Raw genomic sequence first — 12735 nt, 5'->3', positions numbered from 1 at the left:
TTTCATTCACTCAAACTGAAACTCTTTTACCCAAAGCTGACTTAGGCCATAAAGCCAGCAATAACTCAGTTCTTATTCTCTGGTCAAAGTTCTTTGGAGAGCAACATTACTTTTCTTCTGGTAATTTATCTCAGGATTAAATTGTATTAGCTTTTGTTTCTAGTAATTATAGAAAGTCAAAACATCAGATGGGCCTAAGATCTGACTGATGGGAAATAAAGAACCACCCACCAGAAAGGCATCATTTCCTCCAAAAATCAATTTATAAATTCCCTTATTCTTGCTTGGCATAGAGCAAGTTATGCAGATTTGGTCTAAAATAGGATGAATGCTAAACTAGAGAAGCTATAGTTATTATTATGTCAGCTTTAAGAGCTAAATGGAATTTTTAAGAGCAGTTGAGGGCAAGTTTTGTTGTTATTTTTTTTTTATTTATTTTTTCTGTGAAACGGAAAAGAGGAAGTTAAAAGAGTTTAACTCTTTTTAGGAGTTTAGGCTTAAGAGAAACTTTGTGAAGGAAAAACAGGAATAAAAGGGAAATGAGGAAAAATTGTGTTCTTGGGAAAACTTTCAACTTAGTATTTTATGAGGATACACTATGAAGATAATTTTATGAGAAGTTAGAAAAGAAACTCTGTTAGGAGTGATAGCTTGAGAGAAGAGGAAGAGATTATATTCCTGTCCCAAAAAGATATGGTGAAGATGATAGAAAAATGGAAGACAGAGGGAATTTAAGAAACTATTATAACCTTTCTCTTATAAAAAGAACATAAAAGATGTGTGAATAGGAAAAAAAAAAAAAAGGATGAATTCTATTAGAAAAACCAAGTGGAGGAGAAGACATCCCAAAATGCAGGTCTTCAGTAAGATAACAGGAACATCTTCAATGTTTCCGGAAAACAGGAAGAAGTTACCTTCAAATAGAAGGGTGAGAGTGTCTGCAAAAATGACCGCTGCTCTTCTGTCATTCATGTCTGTCCCAAGTACGAGGAGCAGGTTTTCTTCTGCTTTATTTGCCACCTAAAGAAAGCACAAAACAAAAGCCAGAAATCTGTTAGGCCTGTCACCAGCCTAACACCAACCATGTTTTGCCTGAGCTGCTCCTGCTTTGCTCCCTGACACAAAAGCCCCGTGGATCTTTTCCTATTTCACTGTCTCTCTATATCAAGCATTTAATTTGCCTCTACATAGTCTACATCAGTTAAAACAATCCAAGGAAAAAAGGGTCCATCACATGGAAGCAGTTTATCTTAATTTACAGAGGTTAGTATTTTCCAAGTGTGAGTATGCACACATATATCAAAGGATCCACGATTCTGCCCACGTGGGCCTTCCTGCCAGCAGCAGAGATCACGATCCATTTTTTGCTTTCTCATTCTTGATAATGCAACACAAGCCTTTATGCACTTTCTGGGTACAAATGAACACTCAGGAAATCCACTTTCCTTCTCAGACTTTTATTTCCCTGATTTGTATTCATCACTGATTTCTCTATCACTGACACTTCAAAGAGGGTCCAAGAGTCACATGTATAGTATATATATATATTCATACATCAGACAGTATCACTGGGAGAACACTGGTGTTAAAAGGGGATTTTTCTGCTGAAGAACAGCTTGCTCTCTTCCTCCTACTCAGTTCTGGGCCTACCTCATGGTCTATCTGCAATGCCTCTCCAACTTTGGTACTACTGCAGGGTTGATGAAAAAAGATTATAAAAATGCTGACAATCTTCTCCATTGTGTGCCTGTTTACTGCCTGCCAGTTTTCCCTATGAATACTCTTAGTGTAATGCCAGAGAAACTGAGGTGAGATAGAGGTTAGAGAGTTATAATTATTTAATTTATTGGAGAGTAAGTCCATTGACTGGATCGGACTATCATTTCTTAAGTATCTAGTATCGAATGTGGGATATAGAGATTCTTTATAGGGAGTCAGAAACAATAACATAATGGGGAGTGGATATTCTGATGGGGAAGGGTATCTGATATTCTAATAGATTAGGAGAAGCAGCATCTGATATTCTAAAATATAAGATCTTTTATCCTTATCAATTATTCTGATGATCAAGAAGGAAGAGTGATAGGATAGCCTGAAGTTTGGGGCAGAATGACTGAGGTAGAGGCAGTTCAAGAAGACTGTGGCATTCCTGTGGCATTACATTAGGATGATGTGGCTTTGCTGGATCCTACAACAAGTTTTCTGCAGACTTGTTTTTGCCTTCCTTGCTTTTCACTATTTTATAAGATGCTGCTCCTTATCACCTTCTGCAAACCACCTCCAAAATGTGTTCTAAAGTCATGGCATTTGGCTCTCCCATCTCTGCCTAACAAAGAAATCAAGTGTTTGCTATGACAGTTTCTATGCCTTTGGGCATTATCATTGTGTCAATCATTTTATAGCAGTTAAACTTTTATAGGAAATGGTTACATTCAAGGCCAAGATCTTGTCTTTTTTCCATTTCCTGTTTTTCAGCATTAACAGCTTCTCTGAATATGTCAAGTTTGAAGCTGCTACACCCCTATATAGTGCCTCTTCACCTTTTGTCCAATTTCTAATCTGATGTTAATTTTAAACTATAATTAGTTTTCTGAGTTTTTCTATGTTCTGAAAAGATATGTTACAGTTAATTGCTAGGCAAAACATCTCAGTGCTCTTTCTAAATCTTAACTTGTCAAATCCACTCAATTAAAGAGCAAGCAGGGAATCTTTAGTATTAGAAGGAAGTATTTCTAACTGATCAGGGTTCTGTGGAAGCTCTTTGAATTCCAGGTGGTACCAATCCCAGGACACTGATGAAGAACTTCTAATAAGAAGGACTATTCTTGACGATTTATTTTGGCAGAAGCTATAGAACTAGAATTATAATTATAAGATAAACTTTATAAGCTTATCTTGTCCAAACCTTCAATTCAGAGATAAGGAAATCAAGCCTCAAAGGAGTTAAATAACTGGCCCCAGGTCACAAAGACAATAAAAAATACAGGTTGGATCTGAATCCAGCTCTTCTCACTTCAGAACCAGTGCTTTTTTCCCTGGTGGCTTTAGAAACCCACCTTGTCACATCTGGGCTGCTCTGCTTTACTTCTTGTCAAGGAAGTGAAGGAAGGAGAGGGAAATATTCCATATTTGAAAACCTTGCCTTTATTATGGTACCAAAGCTATGGGGCCTGCTTGCTTCACCTATAATCTTGATCTCATTAGGAGCTTTGTGAACCTTAAAACAAGCAGAGAGCTGAGGAGATGACTGTATGTGCTAAAGATGGCTGCCATTATACTAGGGTGGTCTGCCTCTTAGGTTTTCCAACACTTTTTTTTGGCCTATGGAAAGAAGTGGGTCTCAGAAGGTATTGAGAGAATGCATCTCTCCTGTCTTGGAAACTGAGTGAGAGGTGAAGGAAAGGTGAGGTGCAGAAATGCTTCCTAGGAAAATGGAAAAGCCTCAGCCACTAATTTCAGCCCATCCCACCCAACTTCACTGCCTGAGTTCATACCTGCTTGCACAGATATTCTGAAAATTTGCTTAACCCTTCTTCATGTAAACCCAACAAAGGGAAGATCTTGAAGAATCGTTCCACTTGGGGCAGATCCCCTTCCTTGGTGGCAATATCAAACTTCTCTGTCACAATAGCCTTGAGACGCTGCTCGGCCTCCTGAAGTAATTTTAAGTTAGCATCAATCATACTCCCTGTGAAGAAGGTGGAAGAGGATAAATGAGAGAATGAACATAAATACATACCTTATTATCAAGATCTTTAAGAGGCTAGGCTCAATCACCTACTATTATCAAGGATTTACAAAATCCCTAAATGGGAGGAAGGCAGAAAGGTTATGATCATTCTCCATTTCATTTTTACTCTTACATATAGCTTTTCCAGATCTCTCCCTAAAATTGTGTTACTTCCATATTATTGCCTTTCAAGATACTTTATCTTAAATAAAACCTCAGGAAAGCTACATAATTTACTAGGTAAGAGAAAGTATTTTGAGACCTAATCTGAAAGATATTTTATTGGTCCACAAGGGCCATGTGCCTGCTGCCAGTTGAAATGGTATCATAATGGAAGTTTAGTGATTGTATTCCAGAGGTATTAGTTTAGTTTTTAGCTCAAAGGCATGAGAAAAATAACTGGAAAAATCTGACAAAAGGGCCTGCATTTGTATTTCAGCTTTGCTACTTACCAGCTGGGTGACCTTGCTCAGGATAGTGAACTGAATTAGAGAAGCTCTAAAGCCTATAATGTATGACTTCCACTTGTCCTATCCCATCCAATTTCATCCTTGAAGTTCACAGGTGCTCTCTTTATTTAATACTAAGAATTAAACAGTTGTGGACATTACAAATACAATCATGGGGAAAGCTCACCTTCTTTGCCTTGCCGGCTAAGTTCAATGACTGACTTGTCCAGAGACAAGTAGCGGTGGATGTGAGCAGCTGCTTGCTCATAGTCTTCATTCCGTAGAGCTGTCTGAACCCCATCCATACAAAACTTCAAGTCCAGGATATCATCAGCTCTCTGGATGGCTTGATAGAGGCGATTCTATAAAGAGAGCTGGTGTTGGCTACTTGGATGATAACTTTACTGCTCTTGGTAGAGCTGTTAGGTGATGATTGTTTTAAATGCAAATGTCAAGTCTCTTTAGTATTTGGCAACTCTTAAAACTGATTTTTAAATAGTTCTAATCAAATTAGTTAATGTTATATTCAGCATGGGCAGATAATATCAGTGCAAATTGTCATTAGTCCTCTCAGACATATATAATGTGGATAGTGGTCAATCGTGGTATTAATTATTTTCTACTCTAGAAATCTTGGCTTAGATTTTCTTTTGCTAATTGTTAAGTGAAACTGAGCAGTTGATATCTAATAGTGATAATGATTTTCTTACAGAACTGATACCATAGCAATAACACATTAGTCTATTCAGTTCGAAGCAATTCAGAAAATGTGAGAGTTGCACTTTGTACTCCTTGTACATTTCCATCAATAGGAACTATTACCCAAAATTATTTTCCAAAGATTTTCAGAGTAGTTTCAAAATTTGGATCTGTTTACTATTAGCAATCGAGTTGGTCAAATATGGATGAAATTTTGCTTGTAAGATATTACATCACTTTTCAATATCAAAATCTTCCCTATATGAATATACTTTTCATGCACCTCTAATCCTGTATTTCCTTAAAACATCAGTATGTTAAATAAGTTATTGGTATACTTAGGAATTGAAAAAAAAAAAAAACAGTTTTTCTTATGATATCCTGTAAGGATAATAGGACTGCTTCTTTCATTAAGCTGGATATGCCAGATTGAGAGATCTATAAGAGTGCCATCTTTTTTTCTGATCATCCAGCACTAGGCCATGTGTACCTGCTAAAGTTTTAATACTGGTTTGGGAAGGTCAGACACAAAATAGGAATATTTTCCTTCTACCTTAATTTAACTTAAATTATTTAAACTATTGAAAGCTTAGTCACAAGTAGATGAAGAAACTGTTTTGTTTCAAATACTATTGGCCATAGGTTCTTACTACTTCCTTTTCTGCTATCAATGAAAGGAAATGTATTTGTATTGAAGTGATAGCTTCTGAATTCCTTGAATTACTTAGATTCCCTGCATCCTTAAATACCCTATTATCCATATGCACATTAAGTAGGAATTATGAGAATTTAATTATTGGAGAATTAATTTTTCACTATGTATTTGGTTAAAAAAAAAAATGGCTGTGGGTCACAAACAGCCTTTACTTTAGGGATGAGTACTGAATATTCAGCAGTGTATTATCAAATATTCACTGGTAATAAGTTGTCAAATGTCTACTCCCTCTTTGTTTCTAGTAAGACTGATTTTTTTTTTCTGTTAGTTCCTTTAAGAAAACAAAACAAAACAAGACCCACAGAAATTTTTCAAGATTTTCTATGACTTTGAATTTATTTTTAAGTGGAGAGGACAAAAGAACTGGTTATGGTATTTTAAAAATAAAGTCAGTGAATAATATTTTGGAGAATTTTAGGGATCTACAATTAAAATCTTTTCCCTTATGATTTATAGCTACCTACAGTGCCTACCTCACGCAATGCCCATGTGAGGATTACATTTAGTCTACTCTTACAGCCATTTACATGATTAAAAAAAAAATTGCCTTTGTAATAACAATAAAAAATCATCATCTTAAAAAGAGAGAGAGAGAGAGAGAGAGAGAGAGAGAGAGAGAGAGAGATTGGGTATTTAAAAACTATATCCCATGACAGTGAAGACAAACTTCTCCAAAAGATAAGGGTTAAGGGTCTGGGCCAGATGAGGGTGAAGTCATCTTCAGTTCCCAAGTTAAACAGGTGGTAGGTAGTAGGAGGTCAACAAATAGTGTTTTTAATCAATCACAGATAAAGAATCAAATTAATATGGATAATAGCCAATATTACTACTAGGAATCATATTTTACATTTATATGATCAGCTCAATCATTCACTTTGATGGAAGACAACAACAAATATAACACAATAATAATTTAACATGACATGAAATTTTGCATTTACATTAAAATATGTTTCTATCTGGGAACACATATCTGAGGATAATTACCATCACTTCAAACAAAGTAATGACATCATGATGAAGTATGAAGGTAGAGAAAAGGCTGACTCTACTACTAGGTCAGACTCCCAGAGACAGAAGGGACCCATCTCACAGGTCTTCTAGTTCAGTCCCCAGCTGATCAGGAATCCATTTTATCCACAACAACTAGACTGTTGTGAAATGGAACTGACCATTTCCTGAGGCAGCTCCTTCAGTTTTTAGATACCTCTTATTAAATAGTTTTTCCTTATACAGACCCCTCCCCCCATTAGAATGGTTTGAAGGCAAACACCATGTTCAGAAAAGATGAACATGGAATTTGAAAGTATGCTGTAAGAAGAGTTATCACATCACTTATAGGTGGGGAAACAGACTAAGAGCACAAATTTAGGGAAACATCTCCTGACCCTCTAGCTTTTCTTCTAGGCAATGCAATCTCCAACAACAAAAACTCAATTTTATTACCTTGGCCAGGTCAAGCTGACGGACTTTGCTGGAGACATTTTCTGCCAGGCTGCAAGTGAAGGTGATCATTCCAGCCAGCTGCTTGGCATCTCCCTCAATCAGCTGTAGGTTGGGGCTACAAACACATATAAGTAGCAAATATGGAAAAAATTCATAACATTTAAGTTTCAGGGGAGATTTGTCTTCTGAAATTCCTAGTCATCCCCTGCATAGATCTAAACAATACAGTCTGCACCAAGCCAAGACTCTTCTAGAAACCTGATTGGAAGGTTCAAGCTTCCTAGAAAAGTTGTCTACCAAAATTACCAATCAGAAAGATATGACCAAAAAAAAAAAAACCCCAAAAAACCAAAAATTAGGCGATAGAGTTTTCAAATTAACTAAGCAAAGAAATTTAAGAAAATCAAGCTCTCCTATTTGGCACTATGCCCAAAGGGCTATCAAACTGCATAACCTTTTCTCCAGCAGAATTATTACTGGGTCTGTAACCCAAAGAGATTATAAAAAAGGGAAAAGGATCCACATGTGCAAAAATGTTTGTGGCAGCCCTTTTTGTGGAAATAAGTTATGGTACCTGAATGTTACAGCATATTACTGTTCTATAAGAAATGATCAGGATGATTTCAGAGAGGCCTGAGATTTACATGAACTGATGCTATATGAAATGAGCAGAACCAGGAGATCATTGTACACGGCAATAACAAGATCATGTTATGATCAACTCTGATGGACATGGCTCTTTTCAACAATGAAGTAAATCAGGCCAATTTTAAGAGACTTGTGATGGAGAGAGCCATGCACCTCCAAAGAGACAACAATGGAGACTGATTATGGATCAAAGCTTAGTTTTTTTAACCTTTTTTGTGTGCTGTTACTTGTTTTTTTTCTTTCTCATGTTTTTCTTTTCTTTTGATCTGATTTTCCTTGTACAGCATGATAAATATGGAAATATGTTTAGAAGAACTGCACATTTAACCCATATCAAAATAATTTGTTTTCTTGGGGCAGGGGAAAAAGGGGAGAGGGAGAAAAATTTGGAACACTAAGTTTTGCAAAAGTGAATGTTGAAAACCATTTTTGCATGTATTTGGAAAAATAAAATGTTATTTTAAAAAATTTAAAAATTAAAAGAAAAAATCATGCTCTCAAAAAGCAATTTCTGATGATGTAAGCAAATGTAGCACTGGCTCTAAACATAATCGATCTAAACACAACTGCCTTTGCTTTTGTATGACAATCAATTAACAAGCTTTTAATAAGTATCTACTATGTACAGGGACTATGCAAGGCACTGAGGATACAAAGACAGAAAAATTCAATAATCTCAGCTCAAAAAACTCATATTCTATTAGCAGAGACAACATACAACAGAGGTATTAAATACAAGCCCCAAGGCTTCATTGTAATGTCACTGAAATATGTTTGACAAAATAAATAAAAATATAATAGAACACAGATGATGCTAATATATGGTTTTCTGAGTTTATATGCAGGAATCCTTCTGTGTAGTTCAGTGGTCCCTGTCTCTGAATTTGACATCACCAATGTACAAATATAAATATGTATGTATGAATAAGTAGGGAAAAAAAATACAAGGGAGACAGGAAGTACTCTGGGTGAAATATTCTGTTTAGGAGAAGGGGCTTGAACTGAGTCCTAAAGAAGGGAAGAGAGAGTCTATGAGGCAGAGGCAAGGAAAGGGCATATTGGAGTAATGGAGGATGGTTAGTGCAGGAGAGAGGGGAGAAATGCTGTTTTTATGAGGAGATAGAGAAGGCCAGTCTTTGGGGAGTACATGGTTGGGAAAGGGAATAAAGAATAATGAGGTGGGAAAGATAAAGTGTCAAATTTAAATCTTATCCCTGAGGGAACAAGAGTTGGAGTAGTTTATGGAGGAGAAGCATGATTTTGTCTGATCTGTGCTTAAGGAAAAACCCATTCTTACATATATAGATGACAGCCTGTTGCGGGCTGGGGAGAGACAGGAGGGGAGGAGACAGATTGGGGGTGGGGGTGGGGTCACTGCCAGAGCCTGATAGAGGTGAACAAGAGGATGGACACAAAAGAAGATGTGGAGGATTTGATAAGTAACTGAATATGAGCAGAGAGGAAGTGAGATGTGAAGCATAATGTCAGGGTTAATTATGTGTGAGACTGAATAAGGTGTGGGGTCTGACAGAAATAAAGAAGGCTAAGAGGGAGGGATCTGGGGGGAAATTCTGTGATGGACAGATTGAATCTTGAGATATTTCTGAGGCATCTAAACTGAACAGATGAGTATGAAGTAGGAATGGAGCTCAGGAGACAGCCTCAATTAGGTACAGGAATCTGTAAGTCATCTGCATAGATGACAGATCTGAACACAACTAAAAAGTTATAAAAAAGAAACCAATAAAGTTGTTAATTCGTCCTAAGAAAACTATTAGATTCAGATCTTTTGTTGTTGTTCAGTCATTTCAGTTACATCTGACTCTTGGTGATTCCACTTGGGGTTTCCTTGGCAAAGATACTGAAGGGGTTGGCCATTTCCTTCTCCAGCTCATCTGACAGAAGAGGAAACTGAGACTTGTAGGGCCAAGTGACTTGCCCAGTCACACAATAGTATCTGTGACCAGATTTGAACTCAGGTCCCCCTGAATCCAGGGCTGGCTCTCTATCCACTGTACCTCCTAGCTGCCCTTTATATCTCTATCTTTAGTTCAATAAAACTGGTTTGCTTTTTATTTTACATATTTAAAATCATTCTGTGAAGGAGACCATAGATTTCACCAGATATACTGTGACTTCATCTGAACCCTTCATTTTACAGATGAGGGCAGAGAGGCCCACAGAAAAAGGTAAGCTGTCCAGATCCCACAACAGGGAGGGGGATTCCAGAGCCAGGGCTCTTCCACTCCATTCCACTACACTGGGAGCCTCCTCCCTGACCAACCAAGCACTCACCCCATCCGATGCAGGGTGATCATCTTGTTCTCAATTGTGCTTTGCTGCTCCAAAAGGGCATCCAGCTCTTCTTCTACCACTTTCTGAAACAAATAGCAAGTCTCACGTCATGTCCAGGGTTTATACTACTTCCAAAAAGACAAGAGCAGCTCTTCAACACTGCGTCACGCAGCTGGGGGATAAGACGGAACAGAAAGGCACAGCGACTGCAAACTGTATTTTCTAAAAGTCAAAAACTCTGGTTCCATCTAATTCCACTAAAATAGCTGTTTGGTTCCAAGGGAAAACTTCACATGACCAAAGTGTATTTGGTATAGATAAAATAATCATCTATGTTAAAGCTTGTGAAGATGTTTACAAGTCTTGACAAATTCAATGAATGAGGTGAAGTACTAGGTGAAAAGTATCAAACTTGAAAAAACAGGTAACTGTGTTAAAAAAAAACCTTGAGTGAGGTGCAGTGAACTGCTGTAGTTGGTGCTCATTAATGTCTGCTTATCCCCAAAGATATCGATAAAAGAATATGAGAGTTGGTACTAGCCCTTTATACCTAACCTTAAACAGAAGCCTTGGTGGGCACCAATCTGGGAGCTGGGCCAGGAGGCCTGGGCTTGCTGCTTGTGACTTGTGTGTCCTCAGGCAAATGACTGAACTTCTCTAGGACTTGGGTCTCCTTTTCTGTGAAGTGAGGGGATTAAAGTAGGTCTCACGATCTTTTCACTGTTTCCCCTGCAGCTGCCCAATCTAACTGTTGGATCAGAGTAAAGGGCTCTTACTCCTGTAAAAAACAGGACTGACAGTACACAGTGAATTTGGTGCATGGGTTGAGAACAGAAAGCACTGGGTTCAGCCTGAAAGTTCTTGAGCTTCCAATTAATAGGCTCTGGCATTTAATAGAGATCTGAATCAACTCTTCCTGACAAAAGGCCTTTTTAAAAAATTATTTATTTTTATTACACATTGCTTTATGAATCATATTGGGAGAGAAAAATCAAGAGTAAAAGAGAAAAACCATGGGAGAGGAAAAAACACTTTTAAATGAACATAGCATGTGTTGATTTATATTCTGGGTTTTTTTTCAGGATGCAGATGGCATTTTCTGTCTAAAGTCTATTGGGATTGCTTTGGATCACTGAACTACTGAGAAGAACCAAGTCTTTCAGTTGATCAATGCTTGACAAGAGGCCTTAAAGAATTGGAAGATAACCTGGCATTACACAGCAAAAATGACAAAAATAACTATCTTTTTGACTCAATTATCCTATTATTGGGAGTAGACATCCAAAGTATTATAATGAAGTTACAGCTACTTAATATATGTGTATATAAATATATATATATATGTATACACACACACACACACACACATATACCTATATATAAATACATGTGTATATATCAATGTTATTTGTAATTGCAAAGAACTGGAAATATGTCCAACAGTTGGTGAATAGTGTATCAGTCACTCAGTCAGTGAATAGACTATGGTGTATCAATGTAATGGAGTACAATGATGTCATTTAAGTATGAGAAATATAAAGAAATTTGAAAATACTTTTGGGACGTATTAGTATAAAAATAATAAAGACTCTAAGGAGACTACATGAAAAGAAAAACATACACAATGACAAAGGGAAGAAGAAATACGATGACAAAATAATATTACTGTGTGTGGAAATTCATTTCAAGTGTAACTAACTATGAACCCGATTTGTTTTTTAAAAAGCTTGTTATTTTAAAATCAAATAAATTTGCAGATTCCTTCCCTTCCACTGCTAAAAAACTTGAAACTTAAGGCTCTCAGCAGGGTGACAACATCCCCGCCTAAGACAAAGTTTAAGAAAAGGGAATTACTGAGGAGAAACCTGGGGATTGGGGGGTGGGGCAGGTGAGACAGGAAGGAAGAGGGGAGGGTCTTCTAGTCTCCCAGGGTGGGAAAAAAGCTTCAAGGACTCACTTGCTAGTGCTTGGCACAGTGCCTGGCACACAGTAGGCACTTAATAAGTGTTTATCGAATTGAATGAAGTTTGCTTTTTCATATAATAAAACTTCAAATACTTTTAAGTTCTAATTAAGTACGTTTTTTTTTTCTTAGTCAAAACACCACCATGTAGAGTGTGTAGGGGCTGATCCTTAAACTGGGGGTGGGGGTGGGTTCTGAATTCTGTTTCCTTTTTAACATTTGGAAAACTTTTAATATAATTGTTTTCTTTGGTAATTCTTACACATTCTATTTGATGCATTAAAATTAATCGACCTGAGAAAGTCCAGGGGCTTGATTGACAGCCGAATGGGCCCATGACGCTAATCGAGCAATCGATCAGCATTTATGAAGTGCCTACTGTGAGCCGGTGCTGGGGGAGAGGGGAGCAAGAATGACCGGGCCTCCCTGGTCCTCACACTGACGGCTGTTCAATGGCCACTCCTGGAGTCGGTCCGGAGAATGTGGCCCTTGAACAGACTGCAGAGCATGGGGGCGGCTGCGCCCCCCACCCCCAGAACAAGCCTCTAACCATAACAAAGACGTAACGCTAGCGCATGTTAAAAGCGCTTTCAGTACATTATCTAAGAGGAGAGGGAAGAATCTCGTCCCCATTTTACATAAGAGGAAAACTGAGGCCAGGTGAGTTTAAGTGAGAGTCGCGGCAAACGGAGGATCCAAGGCGGCCTAGGACACCGGGATTCCCTGCCTCCCCTTCCCTCACACCCTCCAGGCCTCGCCCCTTCCGAGTGGCCCCTCCTCGAGCCGCTCC

At 37.8% G+C, this 12735-nt stretch overlaps 1 protein-coding gene across 3 annotated transcripts in view; it reads right to left on the bottom strand.

Annotated features, from left to right (window-relative positions):
* The window catches only part of COG4 (component of oligomeric golgi complex 4), a 31646-nt gene that overhangs the window by 18647 nt on the left and 264 nt on the right, over window positions 1-12735 (bottom strand). For 2 of the 3 annotated variants that reach the window (XM_051974625.1, XM_051974623.1), the window contains exons 2-6: window positions 9983-10065; window positions 7040-7154; window positions 4367-4541; window positions 3495-3688; window positions 915-1020 (exon numbers count right to left, since the gene is read on the bottom strand). In XM_051974625.1, the coding sequence (XP_051830585.1) occupies window positions 915-1020; window positions 3495-3688; window positions 4367-4541; window positions 7040-7154; window positions 9983-10065 (673 nt within the window). The remainder of the gene's footprint in view (window positions 1-914; window positions 1021-3494; window positions 3689-4366; window positions 4542-7039; window positions 7155-9982; window positions 10066-12735) is intronic. The other variant, XM_051974624.1, reaches the window with a different exon arrangement.

This window comes from Antechinus flavipes, chromosome 2 (genome assembly GCF_016432865.1).
Source record: "Antechinus flavipes isolate AdamAnt ecotype Samford, QLD, Australia chromosome 2, AdamAnt_v2, whole genome shotgun sequence".
NCBI classification, from domain to species: Eukaryota; Metazoa; Chordata; class Mammalia; order Dasyuromorphia; family Dasyuridae; genus Antechinus; species Antechinus flavipes.
This window is presented reverse-complemented; position numbering and strand designations above follow the sequence as displayed.